Raw genomic sequence first — 23,347 nt, 5'->3', positions numbered from 1 at the left:
GAATCCTTATCCTCTCAGAAGACAGCATTGATCTGAGCAGGAGCTTGATGCACAGAGGGGAAAAACAGTTAGACTGATTCACTTCCCTTGAAGCCTGTCCTTATGAAAGCCTCCATCAAAGCTGGGCCCAGACTCTTGAATGCTGTGTGCATTTGGGTAAACCTGTCATTGAACTTGTCTTACATTTTGCTTTTGGTTCTCTGAAATCCTCAGAGGATCCTCAGTGATAACCTCTGTCTGAGTTATCTCTTCTGCTTTTAATAGAAATGTTTGAATTTTCCCTTTGCCAAACCAGCAGAATTGGTAGTGCTGGATGCACCACTGAGGTCTGCTTGGGATCCCAGGTTTTGTGACTTGTAATAAATTTTAAAAGATTAATGCTTATTAGAAAACAGGGAGACCTGGAAGATCTGCATGTTCCAGTCCTCTAAGTGCTGCAAATCCCATTCTTTGGGCTGGCTTATGCAGGTGTTTCAGATAATATCTTGGATATAGCTGACAGAGTTCACATCCACCATGTCTTCGATACTGGTGGTGGTAGCTTTTCCTTCTGCAGCTGCAGAACTGGAATGATGGATGGACTATCACCTCTCTGCTCACACGATCTTTGCACTAGGGCAGGGTGAAGGGCAGTAGATAAGTTTACCTTGCACTTCTGAGAGATTTCAGATGAGAATCAGAATCAAGGGGTGGCTAATGGCATTTGAGGCCAAACCTTCAATGCCACGACAGAAATCCTTACCACTTTAGCAAAAGGAATGGTTGCCAGCTCATGTCCACAACTCTTCTACTGCTACATCAACCATGGCTGGTCCTTCAGTGTGATGCACATGCTGGTCTGGTTCCTCTGCCCATAGTTTTTATTTGATGTAAAAGGGATATTTCCAAACCTGTAAGCTCTTTCAGGCAGGGACCGTCGTCTCCCTGTTTATTTATGAAAGAATTAGCCTGTGCCTGGACCTTGGATGAGCAACCACAATATGAATAATAAGAATTATCATATGACTGCTTATAAATGTTGGTTTACTAAAGAAGAATAATTGACAGTGACTTTGTGGGGCATAAATATGTGGTTTTTTGAAAATTGTATGAATATGCATATAACAGTGAGCTGCAGCATCTCTGTTCTGGTACATACATTTACTCAGAGTGATGAGGCATTGGCACAGGTTGTCCGGAGAAGTTATGGCTGTCCCACCCCTGGATGTGTTCAAGGTTAGGCTGGATGGGGCCCTGATTAAACTGATCCAGTAGGTGCATCCCTGCCCATGGCAGGGGGTTTTGGAGCTAGGAGATCTTTAAGGTTCCTTCCAACCTAAACCACTTCATGATTCTGTGACTGTGCATAGGTTTGGAAAATAGTACTACCCATAAAAGTATTTATAAAATATTTATTTCCTATTTCAATATATTGAATTGGCAGCCTCTGTTTAAGAGACTCAGCAATTCAAGAACCACTCCTAAATCAAACACCATGTGCTGTGCAAACACTGTCAGCATTCCTAACTGGTGCCTTCCAGCCATTTATCAGCTCCACCCACCTTCTCAGGATGCATGGCTGAAGGCTTGTATCTGAGATCTGAGCTGCCACAGTACATTCCACTGTTAAACAGCACAACATTTTTTCTCTTTTATTTTCTGTGCAATTAAAGTTTCACTGAAATAAAAGCAAGGCAGGAAGTTCCTGCTCTTGTCTTCCTTTCACCGTGTTGTGGATCTTCAATTGCTGCCGAGCAATCAGGACCCCACTAAAGGGGTCCACATGAATGTGTGAGCAAGGCATGGAGCTGCCTGGAGGGGAATAGAGGAAATAGGGATATCATCTGCAGAACATCTGTTCATTTTATATGGAGGCTTTTAGAGCTGATGAGTCTCTGATTTTAATCTGAAGGATGGTATTTCACTTTTGTGGTGCAGCAGATTGAGAGAGCACCTGTAGCAACATGAACACAACCAGAGCCTGCAGCACAGGGCATGGTGACAATCCTCCTCTCACCACAGATGCTCAGAGATCTCCAGTTTTATAATCAAAAGTGGAAATTGGATGGAGAATCAGTTTGTTCAGCCAAAGAAGCACTGAGTTTTTTTTAAATGTCCCGAACAGGGAAGGGGACACCTCCCTCTTGTAAGCAGCTCAGTAGGACTTCCCAAGGGTGGTGTGTCTGGGAGGGAATGAGTCACTTGGAAGTGGGACCCAACCTGTCCTGAAGGCTCCAACCTGCCTGTCAAGGGCTTACAGCTCCTGCCCACCCACCCAGTGAGGGCTTTGCCTCTGGTCTCCTCACAGCTTGCAGAGGTGAGCAAGGTCCTATCTTCCTACCCCAGCTGAGCTTCCCCACCTCCTCCTCTGTTCCCAGCTCTGGAGTGTGTCATGGCCAAGCAGGGAGTAGCAGGACCACCCCCATTTTGCTGGGGCTTGTGAGGATTCCAACAGGTTGTTCACAGGAGAGGATGCGGTGCTGGGTATGGAGGGCTGGATGAGTGTAGAACAAGGGATGGATGTGAAGGTGCTGAAAAGCTGGGAATCCAGAATAGAAGGAGATGTTGTGGGAGGGAAGGAAGGATGCTGAGGAGCAGGCTGGGATCCAGCACCAAGCACAGAATGGTGGCAGGATTACACTGGGGTTTTGCAAGGTGGGAGAGACAGAAAGCTGGGGGAACATTAATTTCAAAGCCCTGGCGAAGAAACCCAGCTCATCTCCTTGCACTGAAGCCTGGCCTTGGTGGCCAAGGTCCTTCACCCTCGTGCTGGGGGACAGTAGTACTGCAGAAGTGACAGCTGGTAGGAAACACAGGACACATCTGCACAAGGCTTTGCATTTCATTTACATTACCAAAGAGAACAGTTTGGAGGTGTTTAGGCACACACAGAAAAAAGCATCGCTTCAAAGTTACAGACACCTTCTACAAAGCAACTACACAAACCACTCATCTCTGCCCCGCTGAAATCCCCCTAAGACAGGAGTGAAACGAAGCAGGAAGCTTGCTGGCAGCATCAGCTGCAGGACGAGTCAGATGGTACAGGCAGCACCCAGCAGGCAGACAGCCAAGCTCTGCGCTGCTCAAGAAGGACACTCCTCAGTGGAACTTGGTGCAGGAGAAGTGCCACTGGACTTGGACAACAGACCCTGTGGAGATGACATACATGGTCAGGATGTCCTCACTTCTGTCTGAGCATCTTCCTAAATAAGGGTAAAGTCCTGTTAATGCCCTCTGTTGCTGCCATCATTTTTTAATCCCTTTATTTCACTACAAGGACATTGACCGTGAACCCCATCTCTGATGGATCATGGGGAAGTCTCCTCAAGGGGCCTCAGGGATCAAAGTCCCACCAGGATGGAGAATGGGCTTGCTTTTCAGGCTACGGGAAGATTGACGTGTCTGAGCTGTTTGCAGGTGGTGTGCCAAAGTTAGATATTTGGAAACCTGAAAGTGCCAAACTACTCCCTAAAAATGACTGTTGCATTTTCCATCAGAGAAAAAAAAGAGAAATAACTGGAGCACCAGTGTCTGGCAGCTCCTGGAGTCCAGTCATGGTATTTCAACCACTCTTCCCTCCTGTCCCTGGGATCTTTTGTGTCTGGCTAGCAGCAGAAAGACATTGCCTATGCTGCAGACTGGGGAGTCTTGGGGACAGCGTGGAGCTCACGGAGTTGCCTTTGTTCACTGACACAGCTTGCACCAGTGGCAACTGAGAAAGACAAATCCAGGAGGATGTTTCTGTTGAGCAATGGAGTGCAGACTCAGAACTCCTGGGATTTGGGGGTGTGATGCAAACATTATAACACCACACAGCTGATGGGGCATGAGGACAAAGTATGTTACCCCTCAGCCAGCTCTTCCTTGGCACTGTGTCCCCAAGCTCTTACCTCAGAGATGGGAAGTGCAGGCTCAAGAGCTGGACTGATCTTCACTAAGGTTGATCTGCTCCAGGATCTGGCTGTACCTCCGGGTCAGGGCTTTGGTGTTTTTGGTGAGGTCTGTCAGAACTTGCTGCAATCCGTTGACGTGATGGGACACGCGCTCTTCCAGATTGCTGTCTGCACCCTCATCCAAGGCTGTGTCTGTGTCAGTACTGGTCGGGCTCTGGTCACCGGCAGAGGCCAGGCCTTTCTCCACCATGGACTTCATAGCCTTGAGGAGCTGGTAGCGCTCGTAGAGGTCCGTGTGGCTCTCAGCATCTGGGGCTGCCCCCTCCTGCTGCGGGAAGACCCCTCGGAGCAGGCTGGGGAACATCACCTCCTGCTCCATCTTCTGGGTGGCTGAGAAGTACTGCTCCATGGCCCTTCTCCTACAGCTCTGGCAGTGCTGCTCTGGGCTCTTCTGAGAGTGTCCCCTGCTCTCTGTCCCTGCTGGGGCTTTTTATGCAGTGCCGGGGCACGTCCCTCCCCTGCTGTCCTCCCCTGCCAGCCCCGGTTGGGCCGGATGGCCTTGGGGTCAGGCTTGGCTCCAGCCCAGCTGGGCCTCAGCCATGCCATTTCCCTGGCTCTGTGCAATCTTTTCTGAGCCTCTCTGTGACCTTGGCCCAAGCTGGCCGGAGGTCTTGCTGCATCCCCGTGTTCCGAGTGTGGTGGTGAGAAGGTGCCTGGGGTCTGTCAGGTACTTTTCCATCCTGCCCTGTCACCACCATCCTTACCACTGCTGGAGACCCAGGATGGTGAGTCCAGCGCCTTCCTCCAGGGCAGACAGGTTGCAGAGAACACCATGGGAAAGCTGCCTTGACCTGGGCAGTTTTGAGGAGTGGAGAAAGAGAACAAGTGGGTTTATTCAGAGAGGGTGAATTTCCCATGCGCTCTGCCTGAAAACTCACCTTCTTCTGTGCTGGTGTGGGGATTTCATCCAGTCCAACTATGGGCAGCTGGTCTAGAGAGCAAGCCCTGCTAAAAGAAGGTGATAGTGAACAGGTGATACTTGTCTGAAGGGTGCTTGCCCCAGACTGCTTATTAAAGGAGTAATATGACCAGCAGCAGGATTTAACAGTGACTAGTTGTCAGAAGTTGTCAGCCTGAGGAGAAACATGAAAATTCCAAGTCTGAAGGAGGGTCCTTGGAGGGGCAGTGACAGGAGTCAGAGATTGTGGGACCCAGCTCAAAGCAGCTTTCCAGCTGCCAGGGTTCCAACCTCCACCAAGGCCTGGCAGAGCATCCTCCTGGTCAGGTGCTGTGAGCAGCCTGCTGGCAGCTCCTGGGCTGACAGCACAGGGGGCAGAAGGCAGGGGCAGAGACAGAGTCAGTGCTGGAGAGGCTGGAAGGCCCCTCTGGAGAGAGTCTGTTTCAACAACTGCTCAAGTAAGGTCAACAATGGGACAATGGGTACTGGATATCTCTGAGGATGGAGATTCCACCCCCTTTCTGGGTAGCCTGTGAGAGTGTTTGAGCACCTTCAGTTTTAGGAAAAGAATAGTTTTTCTCTCATCCCATCATAATGGGATTTTTTTTATTTGTTTTGTTTGTTGGGATTTGTTTTGTGTTTCATTTTGTGCCTGCCATTTTTTTTGCTGTCTTGTCACTGAACACCAGTGGGAAAATTCTGGATCACCTCTTGACCTCCATCACATCTTTAAAAACACTGACCAGATTGTTCTCAGCCTTCTCTTTCCAAGTCTGGACACTACCAGCTCTCTTAGCCTTTCCTCATATGGAAGATATGCCTGCCCTTCTATCACATTAATGGCACATTTACTGGACTCTCTCCAGTATGTCATGTCTCTCTTGTACCAGAAAAACCAGAACTGGACACAGCACTCCAGATGAGGCATCATCAGGGCTGAGCAGAGGGGAAGGATTTCCTCCCACCACTGTCTTTGCCCTGAGCACACCTCACTGGCTCACAGCCAAATTACCTGACCACAGAGCCAGACCAGGGGTGGGTGGGTGTGAATTTGTGGGGTGCCTTCCCCCAGAAACTGCCCAGGAAGGTGGTAGACAGAAGCAGGGGTACAGATAAGGCCAGAACACCCCAAAAATTGAAATGCAGGGGTGCAAAGGCAGGGAACCTGCCCTGTGAGAAGGGAGGCACACTAGAAGGCCCCCCGCCATGGCTGGGGGTGGGGACGTATGATTAGGGGGTCTGAGACGGGTTAGAGAAGGGAATTTGGGATTTTCTTATTCATTCAATATTTGGGGCCAAAACTGGGCTTTATCTCTTGTCTTCCTGACACTGAGCCCTGTGCCAGGTCAGCGCTCTCTGATGGATATGATGTCCAAACAGATGTAAAAGAAGTGCTGCCGCCCTGATTTGATTCAACCATCTGAAAGAAGAAGACCTTTCACCGTGGTGGCCGGCGACAGTGTGGGTGCTCTGGGAGCCTGTCCAGGGCAGCAGAGAGCTAGCACCCCCTGCCACGCTGGAGATGCCTGATCTGTCCTGTCTGCCAACATCCCACTGGGACCAGTGCAGAAACCTCTTATCAGCGGTGGCCAGCAGCAGTGGGCAGCAGCAGGGCAGCGTCAGGGCTTGACACATCCCTGGGGCAGCGTGATGCAATGCCCTGCAATCAGAGCAGGCAGAATGTTCCTGTGACACACCGGGCTCCGAGCCAGCTGGAGGGACAGCAGCTCTCAGAGACAGACCCGCGGGTCCTGGGGGGATGCAAGCGGCCCACAACACGTCAGCAAGCCCTTGCAGCTTGTCCCAGGTCACTGGCCTTTGGGGACATCCTGCGTCTCCCATTGGTCACATTCAACAGCCGTGCTCAGTGCGTCACCCCCGCTGTGTCCTGCTGTGACACTTCCCTGGGGCACCACGAGCCTCTCCAGCTGCTGAGCGCCGCCCCAGCCCAAAGCCACAGGTGGCTGCAGGTGTCCCTCACTGTCACACCGACGGGGTTTGACCCCAGCCAGCCACCAAGGCCCACACAGCCACTCCCTCACTGCCCCACCAGCAGGATCAGAGAGAGAACCAAGGGCAAGAGCTAGAAAACACAGGGGCTGAAATAAAACCACCTTCATAGGGAAAGCAAAAGCCAGGCATGCAAACAGAGCAAAACAAGGAATTCATTGGCCACTTCCCATGGGCAGGTGGGTGTTCAGCAATCCCCAGGACTGCAGGGCTCCGTCTCAGTTAATGGTGACCTGGGAAGTCAAAGGCCATCACTCTAAAAGTCTCCTACTTCTTCCTTCTTCCTCCCACTTTCTATACTGAGCATGATGTAATATGGTCTGGAGTACCGCTCGGGCCAGTTGGGATCAAGTATCCCACCAGTGACTCCTCCCAAGTTCCCAGGCACCCCAGTCCCCTCACCAGCCTGGCAGTTCAGAAAGCAGCAAAGGCCTTGGCTCTGTGTGAGCCCTGCTCAGCAACAGCAGAAACGTCTGTGCCTTATCAACATTAGGTTCAGCACAAATGGAACACACAGCCCCACACCAGCCACGGTGAAGAAAATCATCACAGCCTAAACCAGCACAGCCAGCCACGTTCTCCAGGGGACACAGATCCCACCCTTGAGCTACGGCCTGGTAAAGCACCAGAGGAACATCAGCCCTTCCGTGGTCTTCTCCTCACCGGGAACCGGTCTCCATCCATTCCTCGTGGTTCAACACCTGGCTCTGCAATCGGCATGGAGGGGGAAGAGCTCCAAAGGCAGAGTTCCATGATGCCGCAGCCAGAGGTGCCTCTGCAATGGGCATGGCCCAGGTCTCTCCCAGTATGGCCCGCACGCTCCATTTCCTCTGGATGAGACAAGGCTGCAACTTTGCCCAGGCTGAGGAGGGACACAGAGAGCAGGCCAGCTCTGAAATCCTCGCTCTGGATAGAGGGAATTGAGTTTGAGGGACTTCAGATTGGCAGCTGCTTTCCCAGAGAAGCAAAACTTCTGCCTGCTTGTGCAATGAGCTCCTTGGGTCTCTTTGGCCACAGGAATGGTGTTTGGGCAAGCCTACCCCACAACTCACCATCCTCCCGGAGAGCCCATCCAAAGCCATGGCTCAGGAGCGGGGAAACGTCACCTCATGTATCTCCAAATGGCCCCATGTCATCCCCAGTACCTCCTGCCAAAACATCTCCCTTGACTCTGATTGCCCCAAACCCCTCAGAACTGTCCTCGGCCTCCCCTGAAGCTGACCAGGACCTTTCAGATGTGGGGCACCTCTGGGTCTTGCTTCAGCTGCTTTCTCCAGAGCAGCCAGTGTCCTCAGCTGCTCACTCAACCACAGCTGGCTGGAAACCTTGTCACTGCGGCCACGCTCGGGCAGGACAAGCCAAAGCCAGAGTGGTCCCAGCTGCAGAGGGAATTGGCCTGATCAGGAGAGAGGAGATGGCAATCTCCAGTGCATCCCAAAGCTGGCGTGTCTGGACATGGGACTGGGTCTTGAGAGAGGGAGGCTACTCTCCAGAGGTGCTGAGACCTACAGCTCTGTTGCCCCTCACTCTTGCATGGCTGGGCCAAATGTGGGGCACATTCACGCTTTTTTGTACACAGAAATCAGGCACCAGCTTTTGTGGCGTTGCTGTCAACATTAGCAAGAAACTTTCCAGCCTGAGGCTGGTGGCACAAAGGAACGGCTGCCCAGTGAGTTTGCACTCAGTGGTCGGACACAGGTCTGAGCTACCTGGTCTAGTGCAAGGTGTCCCCACACACAGCAGGGCATTGCTCTGGATGCTCTCTGAAGATCCCTTCCAACCCAAGCAAGCTCGTCACTTTGAGATTCTTTGTCCCTTTCCCATTTCCCAGCATTGTCCCACAAAGTTCCCACCCTCCTGAGGCAGTGTCCCCCCCGCCCCTCACTGGGGCACTCCATGGGTGAAAGCACGAGACTGACAATGGATTGACAGGGATTCTTTTATTAGCAGAAACAGGGGAAAATGCCCTTGGAGTCCAGGTACCAGCTGGGAAAGGGCTTGGCAGTCTCAAGGGATTCTTGGAGGTCTGGGTCACCTCACAACACCCCCAGCTTTGTGCTCCTCTTTGAAAATAAAGAGGAGGGCACGAGCCTGCAGTTCTTCCAATGGACCTCCCGGCACAGCCGGATGCTTCTTCCTATGAGGATAAGGCACCACCCGGTTCTCCAGTGGTCACAACCCTCTCCGGTGTCAGTGCCAGTGCCGGGAGATCAGATCAGCTGCCACGGAGTGGGGAACGCGAGCGAGACTGGGAAGAGCCTGCGATGGTCAGCGGTGGGGACGTCTTGTGCTTCCTGACACCAGCACCTGTCCTGCAACAGCAGCATTCCTTAACTCCAAGGATCATCCCAGCGGGACGCACGGTCCATTGACCCTGAGTCCGGAGACTCTGAACCCCTGCAGTGTCTGCACAGAGCAATGGGATGGGTTCCTTCCTCCAGCACGGAGAGGCATATCCACCCGGGTTGAGGGGGCAGCCCCCACTTCAAGGCCCTTCCCAGCAGGTCCCCAGCCCCGCACTGTTGGCACCTCTCCAGGGAGAACAACCCTTGTCCTGGAACCTGCACCCCCCCAGCTCTTACCTGGTGGCCAGGACAGGGTCACCAGCTGGGCTGGCCCTCGCTGAGGTTGATCTGCTCCAGGATCTGGCTGTACCTCCGGGTCAGGGCGTTGGTGTCCCTGGTGAGGTGGGTGAGGACCTGCTGCAGGCCAGTCAGGTGGTGGGACAGGCGCTCCTCGAGCTGGGCGTCCCCGGCCTCGTTGCTGTCCGAGGATGTGTCCATGTCGGTGTCGGCACCGGTCGGGCTCTGGTCACCGGCAGAGGCCAGGCCTTTCTCCACCATGGGCTTGATGGCCTTGAGGAGCTGGTAGCGCTCGTAGAGGTCCGTGCGGCTCTCCGCGGCCGGGGCTGCCCCCTCCTGCTGCGGGAAGACCCCTCGGAGCAGGCTGGGGAACATCACCTCCTGCTCCATCTTCTGGGTGGCTGAGAAGTACTGCTCCATGGCCCTTCTCCTACAGCTCTGGCAGTGCTGCTCTGGGCTCTTCTGAGAGTGTCCCCTGCTCTCTGTCCCTGCTGGGGCTTTTTATGCAGTGCCGGGGCACGTCCCTCCCCTGCTGTCCTCCCCTGCCATCCCCGGCTGGGCCGGATGGCCTTGGGGTCGGGCTTGGCTCCAGCCCAGCTGGGCCTCAGCCATGCCATGTCCCTGGCTCTGTGCAGCCTCCCCTGGCCCAGCCTCCCCGTGGCCTTCGCCCGAGCTGGCCGGGGGTCCCGCTGCGTTCTCCGTGCCAGGAACTACGGCGGGTAGCATGGAGGAGAGGTGCCCTGGGGCTCTCCCATCCTGTCCTATATTATCTCAATCCCCCAGCATGTTCAGTTCTGGGGCCCTGTGGGGGTGGGTGCAGCTCCTGCCCCACAGTTTGGGCAGGTTGCAGGGGACAGTCACCTGCCCCCGTTCTTCCTGCCATGCGCTCGGGACGTGAACGCTCCAGGGACATTGAGCAAGCCCTCTTGCAGACGTATGCAAATCTCACTGGAAATACCCTGGAAGTCTGGGGAAAATGGAGCCTGCTGGGGTCCCCAGAAATATCCCATTCCCCGAAACTCTCGCTGAGTTCAGCAGGGATGTGGACAGGGACAGGGACTTGACTCCATGATGTGTAACTCCTGTGGCAGCAGCACAGAGCTATTGCTGCCCCCAGGGGATTGTGGACATGGGTACCCTGCCCTTGTCCCAATTCTGGGAGGGCAAAAGCCACAGCCAGGGTGCCAGCTGGCAGTGCCTGTCCCTTCATGTCCCTGTGGCGTGTGCCAATCAGGGAAAATGGCTGTATTTGGGGAAAGGCTGTGGGGTACTCCGTTCCTTTTGCGACCCTTGGTGCTGCAGCTGTCCCTCTGTCCCCACGTGTCCCAGCCAGGTGCCCGCACTGCCACGCACCCTTTCCCCACCAGACTTGTCCTCACCACCCCTCCTGTCCCTGGCATCTCTTGGTGTCCTGCCACGGGGCCCGATGCTGCACCAAGGTGTGTGGGTGCTGCTGGCCCTGTGCAGGTGCCAGACAAAGGCTTGGCCACATCAGGGCACCTGGGCCACAGCAGAGCTTCCTGGAGGTGTAGGCGCATCACAGGGCTCTGGGGACTGAGGGACACAGGGCATGCTTTGCCCTCCTGCTCTCCCCACCGCTTGCCCAACTGCTCATAGTGAGCATGGCAGCATGTCTGGGGGTGACAGTGGCTCAGCAGAATCCGGTTGCTCCCCAGACCCCCACCCTGGGGACATGAATACTTGCCAAATCCTCTCAGTGCCTCTGGGGACCACATTAGCTAAAACTGGGCCACCACATCCCCCAGAGCCTGCTGGGAGAGACTGGGGAGAGCTGGGGAGCTGCCACTGCCAGCAGGGATGGCAGGAGCAGGAGGACAAGGCCTGCTGCTGGAGAACAGCACAGCCACCACGGGGGTGCAGCATGGCTGGGTTTGGGCTGAGCTGAACTGGGATGCCAGCCCTGGTCTGGGGCCCCTGGGTGGCTGCTCAGGGCCACCAGGGCCCCCGGGAGCTGCACTGAGATCCCCTGAGTCTCTGCTGACTCAGACCCCCAGGTTTGGGTGAACTTACCCCTGACCTGTTACCCTCCCAGGGAGCCCAGCCCCAGCCCCAGCTTCTGCTCAGAGTGCAGATCATGCCACCACATGTGTCCCCAAGTGTCCCCGTATCATCCCTGGCACAGCCTCCTGTCTTATCCCTCTGTGGCACCACGGGAAAGGAAGGTGGCAGCATGCTCAGCATACGGAGCTGGGAAAAGAAGGAAGAGGGACACAGTCAGAGTGACAGCAGTCCTCCTGCCAGGTCACCGTGATGTGCAATGGAGCCCTGCTCTCCTGCAGGTGGCTGAACACCTGAGTGCCTATGGGAATGGTGAAAGAGTTCCTTCTTTTCCTTTGCTTTCTTGTGCAGCTTTCGCTTTTCCTATGAAGCTGTCTTCATCTCTACACGTGAGTTTTCTCACTTTTACCCTCCCGATTCTCTCCCCCATCCCACCGCAGGGAGAGTGACAGAGCAGCTCAGTGGGGATGAGTTGCCAGCGGGGGCCAAACTTTGACACCCACAGTGAAGCTCCAGCCTCGGAGTAGATTTGTCCCGACCTCAGGTCACCCTAGCGGGGGACACTATGATGTCTCTGAACCTCCACAAAGCTCCATGGTGGCCCAGAAGTCTCAACAGCATGGGGCTGGCAGAGTGTGCACACCTCAGTACAGCACTGGGCCCCACTGCAGGATACCCAGGAATGCCTGGAGCAAGGGAGATGTGCCTGGAGAAAGGGACAAGAGGAGCACCCAGGAAGGGACAAGTGGAGCGGTGCGTTCAGGTCTGAGGGGGCAGAATGGACACCTGGCTGGGCTATGAGGGGACAGCGGGAGAGCTGCCAACACTGAGGGTTGCAAAAGGGATGAAGGACCCCGCGGCCTTTCCCAAAATAGAACCATTTCCTCCAATTGCCACATACTGCAAGATAAGAAGGGACGGGAGTTCTGGAAAATTACCAGCCATGGCCTCTGCTCCAGGATGGGGGTGAGCTCCCGTCCCTTCTTATCTTGCAGTATGTGGCAATTGGAGGAAATGGTTCTATTTTGGGAAAGGCCGCGGGGTCCTTCATCCCTTTTGCAACCCTCAGTGTTGGCAGCTCTCCCGCTGTCCCCTCATAGCCCAGCCAGGTGTCCATTCTGCCCCCTCAGACCTGAACGCACCGCTCCACTTGTCCCTTCCTGGGTGCTCCTCTTGTCCCTTTCTCCAGGCACATCTCCCTTGCTCCAGGCATTCCTGGGTATCCTGCAGTGGGGCCCAGTGCTGTACTGAGGTGTGCACACTCTGCCAGCCCCATGCTGTTGAGACTTCTGGGCCACCATGGAGCTTTGTGGAGGTTCAGAGACATCATAGTGTCCCCCGCTAGGGTGACCTGAGGTCGGGACAAATCTACTCCGAGGCTGGAGCTTCACTGTGGGTGTCAAAGTTTGGCCCCCGCTGGCAACTCATCCCCACTGAGCTGCTCTGTCACTCTCCCTGCGGTGGGATGGGGGAGAGAATCGGGAGGGTAAAAGTGAGAAAACTCACGTGTAGAGATGAAGACAGCTTCATAGGAAAAGCGAAAGCTGCACAAGAAAGCAAAGGAAAAGAAGGAACTCTTTCACCATTCCCATAGGCACTCAGGTGTTCAGCCACCTGCAGGAGAGCAGGGCTCCATTGCACATCACGGTGACCTGGCAGGAGGACTGCTGTCACTCTGACTGTGTCCCTCTTCCTTCTTTTCCCAGCTCCGTATGCTGAGCATGCTGCCACCTTCCTTTCCCGTGGTGCCACAGAGGGATAAGACAGGAGGCTGTGCCAGGGATGATACGGGGACACTTGGGGACACATGTGGTGGCATGATCTGCACTCTGAGCAGAAGCTGGGGCTGGGGCTGGGCTCCCTGGGAGGGTAACAGGTCAGGGGTAAGTTCACCCAAACCTGGGGGTCTGAGTCAGCAGAGACTCAGGGGATCTCAGTGCAGCTCCCGGGGGCCCTGGTGGCCCTGAGCAGCCACCCAGGGGCCCCAGACCAGGGCTGGCATCCCAGTTCAGCTCAGCCCAAACCCAGCCATGCTGCACCCCCGTGGTGGCTGTGCTGTTCTCCAGCAGCAGGCCTTGTCCTCCTGCTCCTGCCATCCCTGCTGGCAGTGGCAGCTCCCCAGCTCTCCCCAGTCTCTCCCAGCAGGCTCTGGGGGATGTGGTGGCCCATTTTTAGCTAATGGGGTCCCCAGAGGCACCGAGAGGATTTGGCAAGTATTCATGTCCCCAGGGTGGGGATCTGGGGAGCAACCGGATTCTGCTGAGCCACTGTCACCCCCAGACATGCTGCCATGCTCACTATGAGCAGTTGGGCAAGCGGTGGGGAGAGCAGGAGGGCAAAGCATGCCCTGTGTCCCTCAGTCCCCAGAGCCCTGTGATGCGCCTACACCTCCAGGAAGCTCTGCTGTGGCCCAGGTGCCCTGATGTGGCCAAGCCTTTGTCTGGCACCTGCACAGGGCCAGCAGCACCCACACACCTTGGTGCAGCATCGGGCCCCGTGGCAGGACACCAAGAGATGCCAGGGACAGGAGGGGTGGTGAGGACAAGTCTGGTGGGGAAAGGGTGCGTGGCAGTGCGGGCACCTGGCTGGGACACGTGGGGACAGAGGGACAGCTGCAGCACCAAGGGTCGCAAAAGGAACGGAGTACCCCACAGCCTTTCCCCAAATACAGCCATTTTCCCTGATTGGCACACGCCACAGGGACATGAAGGGACAGGCACTGCCAGCTGGCACCCTGGCTGTGGCTTTTGCCCTCCCAGAATTGGGACAAGGGCAGGGTACCCATGTCCACAATCCCCTGGGGGCAGCAATAGCTCTGTGCTGCTGCCACAGGAGTTACACATCATGGAGTCAAGTCCCTGTCCCTGTCCACATCCCTGCTGAACTCAGCGAGAGTTTCGGGGAATGGGATATTTCTGGGGACCCCAGCAGGCTCCATTTTCCCCAGACTTCCAGGGTATTTCCAGTGAGATTTGCATACGTCTGCAAGAGGGCTTGCTCAATGTCCCTGGAGCGTTCACGTCCCGAGCGCATGGCAGGAAGAACGGGGGCAGGTGACTGTCCCCTGCAACCTGCCCAAACTGTGGGGCAGGAGCTGCACCCACCCCCACAGGGCCCCAGAACTGAACATGCTGGGGGATTGAGATAATATAGGACAGGATGGGAGAGCCCCAGGGCACCTCTCCTCCATGCTACCCGCCGTAGTTCCTGGCACGGAGAACGCAGCGGGACCCCCGGCCAGCTCGGGCGAAGGCCACGGGGAGGCTGGGCCAGGGGAGGCTGCACAGAGCCAGGGACATGGCATGGCTGAGGCCCAGCTGGGCTGGAGCCAAGCCCGACCCCAAGGCCATCCGGCCCAGCCGGGGATGGCAGGGGAGGACAGCAGGGGAGGGACGTGCCCCGGCACTGCATAAAAAGCCCCAGCAGGGACAGAGAGCAGGGGACACTCTCAGAAGAGCCCAGAGCAGCACTGCCAGAGCTGTAGGAGAAGGGCCATGGAGCAGTACTTCTCAGCCACCCAGAAGATGGAGCAGGAGGTGATGTTCCCCAGCCTGCTCCGAGGGGTCTTCCCGCAGCAGGAGGGGGCAGCCCCGGCCGCGGAGAGCCGCACGGACCTCTACGAGCGCTACCAGCTCCTCAAGGCCATCAAGCCCATGGTGGAGAAAGGCCTGGCCTCTGCCGGTGACCAGAGCCCGACCGGTGCCGACACCGACATGGACACATCCTCGGACAGCAACGAGGCCGGGGACGCCCAGCTCGAGGAGCGCCTGTCCCACCACCTGACTGGCCTGCAGCAGGTCCTCACCCACCTCACCAGGGACACCAACGCCCTGACCCGGAGGTACAGCCAGATCCTGGAGCAGATCAACCTCAGCGAGGGCCAGCCCAGCTGGTGACCCTGTCCTGGCCACCAGGTAAGAGCTGGGGGGGTGCAGGTTCCAGGACAAGGGTTGTTCTCCCTGGAGAGGTGCCAACAGTGCGGGGCTGGGGACCTGCTGGGAAGGGCCTTGAAGTGGGGGCTGCCCCCTCAACCCGGGTGGATATGCCTCTCCGTGCTGGAGGAAGGAACCCATCCCATTGCTCTGTGCAGACACTGCAGGGGTTCAGAGTCTCCGGACTCAGGGTCAATGGACCGTGCGTCCCGCTGGGATGATCCTTGGAGTTAAGGAATGCTGCTGTTGCAGGACAGGTGCTGGTGTCAGGAAGCACAAGACGTCCCCACCGCTGACCATCGCAGGCTCTTCCCAGTCTCGCTCGCGTTCCCCACTCCGTGGCAGCTGATCTGATCTCCCGGCACTGGCACTGACACCGGAGAGGGTTGTGACCACTGGAGAACCGGGTGGTGCCTTATCCTCATAGGAAGAAGCATCCGGCTGTGCCGGGAGGTCCATTGGAAGAACTGCAGGCTCGTGCCCTCCTCTTTATTTTCAAAGAGGAGCACAAAGCTGGGGGTGTTGTGAGGTGACCCAGACCTCCAAGAATCCCTTGAGACTGCCAAGCCCTTTCCCAGCTGGTACCTGGACTCCAAGGGCATTTTCCCCTGTTTCTGCTAATAAAAGAATCCCTGTCAATCCATTGTCAGTCTCGTGCTTTCACCCATGGAGTGCCCCAGTGAGGGGCGGGGGGGACACTGCCTCAGGAGGGTGGGAACTTTGTGGGACAATGCTGGGAAATGGGAAAGGGACAAAGAATCTCAAAGTGACGAGCTTGCTTGGGTTGGAAGGGATCTTCAGAGAGCATCCAGAGCAATGCCCTGCTGTGTGTGGGGACACCTTGCACTAGACCAGGTAGCTCAGACCTGTGTCCGACCACTGAGTGCAAACTCACTGGGCAGCCGTTCCTTTGTGCCACCAGCCTCAGGCTGGAAAGTTTCTTGCTAATGTTGACAGCAACGCCACAAAAGCTGGTGCCTGATTTCTGTGTACAAAAAAGCGTGAATGTGCCCCACATTTGGCCCAGCCATGCAAGAGTGAGGGGCAACAGAGCTGTAGGTCTCAGCACCTCTGGAGAGTAGCCTCCCTCTCTCAAGACCCAGTCCCATGTCCAGACACGCCAGCTTTGGGATGCACTGGAGATTGCCATCTCCTCTCTCCTGATCAGGCCAATTCCCTCTGCAGCTGGGACCACTCTGGCTTTGGCTTGTCCTGCCCGAGCGTGGCCGCAGTGACAAGGTTTCCAGCCAGCTGTGGTTGAGTGAGCAGCTGAGGACACTGGCTGCTCTGGAGAAAGCAGCTGAAGCAAGACCCAGAGGTGCCCCACATCTGAAAGGTCCTGGTCAGCTTCAGGGGAGGCCGAGGACAGTTCTGAGGGGTTTGGGGCAATCAGAGTCAAGGGAGATGTTTTGGCAGGAGGTACTGGGGATGACATGGGGCCATTTGGAGATACATGAGGTGACGTTTCCCCGCTCCTGAGCCATGGCTTTGGATGGGCTCTCCGGGAGGATGGTGAGTTGTGGGGTAGGCTTGCCCAAACACCATTCCTGTGGCCAAAGAGACCCAAGGAGCTCATTGCACAAGCAGGCAGAAGTTTTGCTTCTCTGGGAAAGCAGCTGCCAATCTGAAGTCCCTCAAACTCAATTCCCTCTATCCAGAGCGAGGATTTCAGAGCTGGCCTGCTCTCTGTGTCCCTCCTCAGCCTGGGCAAAGTTGCAGCCTTGTCTCATCCAGAGGAAATGGAGCGTGCGGGCCATACTGGGAGAGACCTGGGCCATGCCCATTGCAGAGGCACCTCTGGCTGCGGCATCATGGAACTCTGCCTTTGGAGCTCTTCCCCCTCCATGCCGATTGCAGAGCCAGGTGTTGAACCACGAGGAATGGATGGAGACCGGTTCCCGGTGAGGAGAAGACCACGGAAGGGCTGATGTTCCTCTGGTGCTTTACCAGGCCGTAGCTCAAGGGTGGGATCTGTGTCCCCTGGAGAACGTGGCTGGCTGTGCTGGTTTAGGCTGTGATGATTTTCTTCACCGTGGCTGGTGTGGGGCTGTGTGTTCCATTTGTGCTGAACCTAATGTTGATAAGGCACAGACGTTTCTGCTGTTGCTGAGCAGGGCTCACACAGAGCCAAGGCCTTTGCTGCTTTCTGAACTGCCAGGCTGGTGAGGGGACTGGGGTGCCTGGGAACTTGGGAGGAGTCACTGGTGGGATACTTGATCCCAACTGGCCCGAGCGGTACTCCAGACCATATTACATCATGCTCAGTATAGAAAGTGGGAGGAAGAAGGAAGAAGTAGGAGACTTTTAGAGTGATGGCCTTTGACTTCCCAGGTCACCATTAACTGAGACGGAGCCCTGCAGTCCTGGGGATTGCTGAACACCCACCTGCCCATGGGAAGTGGCCAATGAATTCCTTGTTTTGCTCTGTTTGCATGCCTGGCTTTTGCTTTCCCTATGAAGGTGGTTTTATTTCAGCCCCTGTGTTTTCTAGCTCTTGCCCTTGGTTCTCTCTCTGATCCTGCTGGTGGGGCAGTGAGGGAGTGGCTGTGTGGGCCTTGGTGGCTGGCTGGGGTCAAACCCCGTCGGTGTGACAGTGAGGGACACCTGCAGCCACCTGTGGCTTTGGGCTGGGGCAGCGCTCAGCAGCTGGAGAGGCTCGTGGTGCCCCAGGGAAGTGTCACAGCAGGACACAGCGGGGGTGACGCACTGAGCACGGCTGTTGAATGTGACCAATGGGAGACGCAGGATGTCCCCAAAGGCCAGTGACCTGGGACAAGCTGCAAGGGCTTGCTGACGTGTTGTGGGCCGCTTGCATCCCCCCAGGACCCGCGGGTCTGTCTCTGAGAGCTGCTGTCCCTCCAGCTGGCTCGGAGCCCGGTGTGTCACAGGAACATTCTGCCTGCTCTGATTGCAGGGCATTGCATCACGCTGCCCCAGGGATGTGTCAAGCCCTGACGCTGCCCTGCTGCTGCCCACTGCTGCTGGCCACCGCTGATAAGAGGTTTCTGCACTGGTCCCAGTGGGATGTTGGCAGACAGGACAGATCAGGCATCTCCAGCGTGGCAGGGGGTGCTAGCTCTCTGCTGCCCTGGACAGGCTCCCAGAGCATCCACACTGTCGCCGGCCACCACGGTGAAAGGTCTTCTTCTTTCAGATGGTTGAATCAAATCAGGGCGGCAGCACTTCTTTTACATCTGTTTGGACATCATATCCATCAGAGAGCGCTGACCTGGCACAGGGCTCAGTGTCAGGAAGACAAGAGATAAAGCCCAGTTTTGGCCCCAAATATTGAATGAGTAAGAAAATCCCAAATCCCAAATCAACAGAACATCCTCCCCCTCTTATGTGGTCAGTGTTTGGATTCAGGAGCCAGGAACCAAGTGAAAAAGGAGAAAGATTGGATCCTTATTATCAGTGAAGAAAAAGCAGTAATAAAAAACATAGAGATGGAATTAATTAGGAAGAGCATGTATTTTGGTAGCTGTTCAGAATGAATTTCACAGCAAGACTTTAGGTACAGCATCTACAGGGGCTGGCCAAGAACATGTTCAAGGGTCAGGAGAAATGCCTTTGAGAAATAATAAAGATGAACTTGTAGAACTCATCTTTGAGTTTTATACAATATATGTTTGTATGAACAACTTTCCAGTCTTGCAATTAAAACAACTGAAGAAAACATTAATCCATGTTCCTATTCTGTTAGAAATATCAGTCATCCACGTATTGACAAACTATAAAGGAACAGAAGAGCAAACAATTAAACACTAACTATTTAATCAAGCTTTTATTACATGAAAAGGAGTAAAATTTCATCTTTTAAGCCATGGACGGTTCAACAGAGTCAGCCACCTTGCCAAAGTTCTCAGGATGGCAGGAATTCATCTTGTGATGTGTCGCCACTGGAGAAATCCTCAGCGAACTGGGTGGAAATCCTCCAAGAGCTCCCCTATTCTTTTCTTTTCTGTAAGAGGTGGGAAAACCTAATCAGCATCTGAGATCGATTTGGAAGGTGTTTCATATTAAATCTTTATTGTTAACAAAACCACCAAAAATCTGATTTTTGCTACCCACAGCAAACCATTAGCTTGCTCTTGTAACTAAAAGCACAACTTTTTCTTTTTTTTTTTTCATATGGCTCTCCACAGGTCCCTGTGGAGGAATCTCAGTAGTAACAGTTTCTTATTTCTACATATTCCTTCCGATGTGGCATGATGCAGACCACAATCCAACAGACAGAGTCACACAACTGTATTGTATTAAAAAATGGACAATTTTCACCCAAATTTGCTATTGCATCACTGGGCTCAGTGACTGCATTTAGTAAAAAAAGTCCTGTTCTTCATCATTGCTCTAAGACAATGCCATTTCAGGTTTCTGGTTCTTCCTATTTATTCCTTTTTTCACCTGTTCTGCTTGTTTTCTGAATATTCATAAGATTTCTGAATCTATATGCAACAGGCACTTTACAGGAACAGACATTACAATTGTGAAGTTACAAGAAAAAAACCTGTGATTTCTAATTTCAATTATTTCTTCTTCTGTGGTACGTTTGGCCTATCTTTTTTTTTTTTTTGGCTGTGATGCTTTTATACTAAAATGAGCTTTTAGGAGGAAGAAGTGGTCATCAATGTGCATCAACAGCTCAGTAACAATATCTATTTTCACATCAGAAAATCCTTTAGAGTGCTGCAATTCAGATTGTGAAGGAGCAGGAAAGCATTAACCCAGCAACATCGTTACACACGGGTTATGGCAGGCTGAGGTCTCTCTTAAAATACCAGCTGAGTGTACCTGTTTTCGCTTGGAAGTCCACTGGGTGGTGCCTGATATACTCGAACAGCTCTCTGTCCACCTTGGCATGCACGTACTCGGCGCGTTTCACAAGCTGGTAGCCCACAAAGCAGCCCACGGTAGCGAACAGGACCTGCCGGTGAACACCTGCAGCAGGAGGAGAGAGGAATTATCCCCACCTCTCCTAGCTCCCCGGGGGCCTCAGGCAGAGCCCCGCTTTCCCCAGCCCCCCCAGACACTCCTCTCTCCCTGCTTCACCCCTGCCAAGGTCTCTGCAGCACCCACACCTCCCACGGCCCCTGCCAGGCCCCCCTTTCCTCAGGGCACCTTCCCCACCCGCCACCCAAATCCCTCAGGGAGTCACCTCAGATCCCCTCCACCTCCAAACGATGCCCTTTTCCCAGCCCCTTTCAATTATCTCCCCGTGCCAACAAATCCCTCACTTCAGGGCTCCCACCCCTTGACTCCCATCCCAATCACACAGAGAGCTCCCTTCGCCCGCAACAGCCCCCCCGAACTCGGGGCTCCCTCTCTTCCCGTGCCCACTTCATTCATCCCTCAGTGACCTCAAGTCCCACACCTCCCTTTCCCCAGGCACACACACTCCCTCAATCTCCCCATTCCCTCACCTCAGCGCTCCCTCCCTTTCCCCAGTCCCTACGTCCCTCACGGTCACCCCAAATCCCATTTACCGGCTCCTGCAGCCCCCAAACCTTCTCTAGCCCCTCACTCCTGGCTGTTTCCCCTTCCCTCTGCTTTATTTATCCTTCAGAGTGACCCCAAATCCCACACCCTTTTCCCAGGCCCACATACTCCCTGCACCACCCCTGGCCTCGGATCTTCCTCCCCAGCCCTTACAACCCTCAAGGTCACCCCAAATCCGTCCGCCCGCCCCCATGTCCCCTCCAGCCTCTCACTCCTAGCTGCTTTCCCCTCTTCATTTATCCCTCAGTGAGCCCAAGTCCCACGCAGCCCCTTCCCCAGCTCCTCAGCTCAGCCCTCGCACCCCGCTCCGTTCCCCCTCCCCTCAAGCTCCCCCCGTCCCCCCGCACCGGATCGCAAGACGGGGCGGTGGTTATAGGCGTTGTCCAGCAGCGCCGACAGCCACCCCACGAACCCGAGCCACACCGAGCCCTTGTTGAGGAGCGGTGGCGGCGGCAGCGACCGCGACTCGTCGGGCAGGAACGCCATGGCTGCCGCCCGCCGAAGGTGACTGGGGGGAGCGGTGCGGCGGCTGCGCCTTCCCCCGCCGGCCAGCGCCGCGCTCCCGCGTTCCGCTGCCTTCCTCGCCTATGGTTGTCTTACCAGAAAACCCATCCCAAAATCCAACTCCCGACCCCACAAACCCATCGCCCGCCCCGAACTCCCTGGCTGAGCGGCCTTAGCCGCGTCAGGGAGGGGGTTCCTGCAGCCCTAACCCACTGGGTGAGGCGGCCCTGCTGCAGGGCCAGCGAGGAAAGGAAAGCAGCCAGGTCGGGAAGTAAATTAGGGGGTTAATTAAGCACTAAAATCGAACCCAATTAATTTTCAGAGCTGAGATTAAAGATTGAGACCTAACCCATAGTGTTAGCTTTTTTGTTTTTAATTAATACGAAATCACATTAAATCACTCGCCCCTCTAGCAGGATTGATGGAACTATTAAAGAAGCCTGCATTAACAAAACACATCATAGGTTTTAAGAGCTTCTCAGCTCTTTCCTAAAAATGTATTTAGCCTTTGCCCATGAGAGGAAAGCTAATGCCTTTACAAACAGTTTGATGGGTGAAGGTATGGGTGTTGTTTTTGAAATGGGTTTTAGTGTCTCTACTGACTTAGGGCAGCAGAGCCCAGAGAACGCAGCCCCTGAAACAAAAGTCTGCACAAGCCTGAACTTCTGGGGGAGAACAGTAGGTTCAAGGGGGGGAATATGTGCTAGGCCATTCAGGAAGGCTGCACCTTCCCAGTGCCTCAGCAGTGGGGAAAGGAAGAGGGCAACATGTGGACAGCAGCTTGGGATCAGAGGCTGCACCCTCCAAAACCTCGAGAGAAAACCCCGCAGGTGTGTGCCCCAGTGGGCTCTCCCTTTATTCAGATAAAGCTGAAGGACTCCCCTACTTCTTTTTGGACATAAACCTTTGGCATTTGTGGGTCTTCCTGACATCCACACAGGAGGAGGTTGGGCAATCACTGCTCTGCAGTGGGAGATACTTCAGTTGAACCTGGGATCGTACAATGCCGATGCACGGCCACTTCCACAGTCATGCCCTGAGTTTAACTTCACAGAATCACGGAATGGTTTGGGTTGGAAGGGACCTAAATGGTCATCTGCTTCCAACACACTGCCACAGGTAGGGAGAGCTTCCACTAGACCAGGTTCCTCTATCCAACCATTTCCAGGGCTGGCACACTCATGCTTTGCTGCACAACCTCTTGGAAGATTTCACAATGTGCAAAGGCTCAGCTGGAGAAGAGCGAAGAGCGGTGTTTGTAGGGTTTTTTTGCATATTAGCATTTCCCTACACAGGACAGCACAGCAGACAGATATACACAAGCATTGTGGATGACTCACCCTGAGCAGAGGGTTGAGTTTGAGGCTTGGAGTTGAGATACAAGTGCAATCATTGTGGACCACTGACAGCCACAGCAGCTAAAAACATGGCAAAGCCCTTAGTGGTGTAAAAATAGCAGAAACTATGAGAAAAGAATGAAAACCAGAGAGAGAATGTCTTGAATATGAACTCACTGGCAGTGAAAACTATAAATGTACAAAGTACTTGGTTACAGAAACATCCACAGTGGTTAATCTACCTGCTGCCCTAAGAAGAGCCACTCTATTTTAAACACCCCAAATATTCAAAGAACTCAAAAAGCGTAACTATCCCTTCAGCTACCCTTGATGAAGGGGTCCCATTCTTCAGCTAACATGTAAGAAATTTCAAAAACTACTGTAAAAAATAGTAATAGAATTACTAAAAAAATGCATCCCTCTGTCCTCACAGTTTTACGTCAGCACTGGAATCCAAACCACATTCCAACCTCAGAGCAACAGCTTCCAGGGATGTTATGTAGGATTTAAAAGGTATAATTACTTATTGCAGAAATAGCTGCTATCCTTTGGGGAACATGAATCCACAGGCAGACAACAATCTACCTTTTCCTTAAATCATTACAGGAACTGTGGACACTTGGTCTTTTGTTAAGTG

General features: G+C 54.4%; 4 protein-coding genes across 6 annotated transcripts; 1 reads left to right on the top strand and 3 right to left on the bottom strand.

The window, feature by feature from the left end:
• Window positions 1-3,005: 3,005 nt before the first annotated feature.
• Window positions 3,006-4,332, bottom strand: LOC147654297 (mid1-interacting protein 1-B-like). The gene is made up of 2 exons (XM_086882370.1): window positions 3,870-4,332; window positions 3,006-3,128 (listed from the first exon to the last, which is right to left on the bottom strand). The coding sequence occupies exon 1, from the start codon at window positions 4,279-4,281 to the stop codon at window positions 3,892-3,894; it is 390 nt and encodes a 129-aa protein (XP_086738496.1). The 5' UTR covers window positions 4,282-4,332; the 3' UTR covers window positions 3,006-3,128; window positions 3,870-3,891.
• Window positions 4,333-8,765: 4,433 nt separating this feature from the next.
• On the bottom strand, window positions 8,766-10,155 carry LOC147654296 (mid1-interacting protein 1A-like). Of its 2 annotated transcripts, none has more exons than XM_086882331.1 (2): window positions 9,423-10,155; window positions 8,766-9,152 (listed from the first exon to the last, which is right to left on the bottom strand). In XM_086882331.1, the coding sequence occupies exon 1, from the start codon at window positions 9,840-9,842 to the stop codon at window positions 9,441-9,443; it is 402 nt and encodes a 133-aa protein (XP_086738457.1). In that variant the 5' UTR covers window positions 9,843-10,155; the 3' UTR covers window positions 8,766-9,152; window positions 9,423-9,440. The 2 variants fall into 2 exon arrangements, with proteins under 2 accessions (XP_086738457.1, XP_086738458.1); XM_086882332.1 differs by having other exon boundaries at window positions 8,766-9,147; window positions 9,423-9,893.
• Window positions 10,156-14,884: 4,729 nt separating this feature from the next.
• Window positions 14,885-16,012, top strand: LOC111944705 (mid1-interacting protein 1A). Of its 2 annotated transcripts, none has more exons than XM_023947398.2 (2): window positions 14,885-15,355; window positions 15,631-16,012. In XM_023947398.2, the coding sequence occupies exon 1, from the start codon at window positions 14,936-14,938 to the stop codon at window positions 15,335-15,337; it is 402 nt and encodes a 133-aa protein (XP_023803166.1). In that variant the 5' UTR covers window positions 14,885-14,935; the 3' UTR covers window positions 15,338-15,355; window positions 15,631-16,012. The 2 variants fall into 2 exon arrangements, with proteins under 2 accessions (XP_023803166.1, XP_023803165.1); XM_023947397.2 differs by having other exon boundaries at window positions 15,626-16,012.
• A 3,118-nt stretch (window positions 16,013-19,130) lies between these two features.
• On the bottom strand, window positions 19,131-21,503 carry NDUFC2 (NADH:ubiquinone oxidoreductase subunit C2). Its single transcript, XM_086882329.1, has 3 exons — window positions 21,217-21,503; window positions 20,165-20,311; window positions 19,131-19,334 (listed from the first exon to the last, which is right to left on the bottom strand). The coding sequence occupies exons 1-3, from the start codon at window positions 21,353-21,355 to the stop codon at window positions 19,285-19,287; spliced, it is 336 nt and encodes a 111-aa protein (XP_086738455.1). The 5' UTR covers window positions 21,356-21,503; the 3' UTR covers window positions 19,131-19,284.
• Window positions 21,504-23,347: the final 1,844 nt, after the last annotated feature.

This window comes from Cyanistes caeruleus, chromosome 3 (assembly GCF_971803275.1).
Source record: "Cyanistes caeruleus chromosome 3, bCyaCae1.hap1.1, whole genome shotgun sequence".
NCBI lineage: Eukaryota > Metazoa > Chordata > Aves > Passeriformes > Paridae > Cyanistes > Cyanistes caeruleus.
The sequence above is the reverse complement of the archived record's forward strand: the minus strand, read 5'-3'. Positions and strand labels throughout refer to the sequence as shown.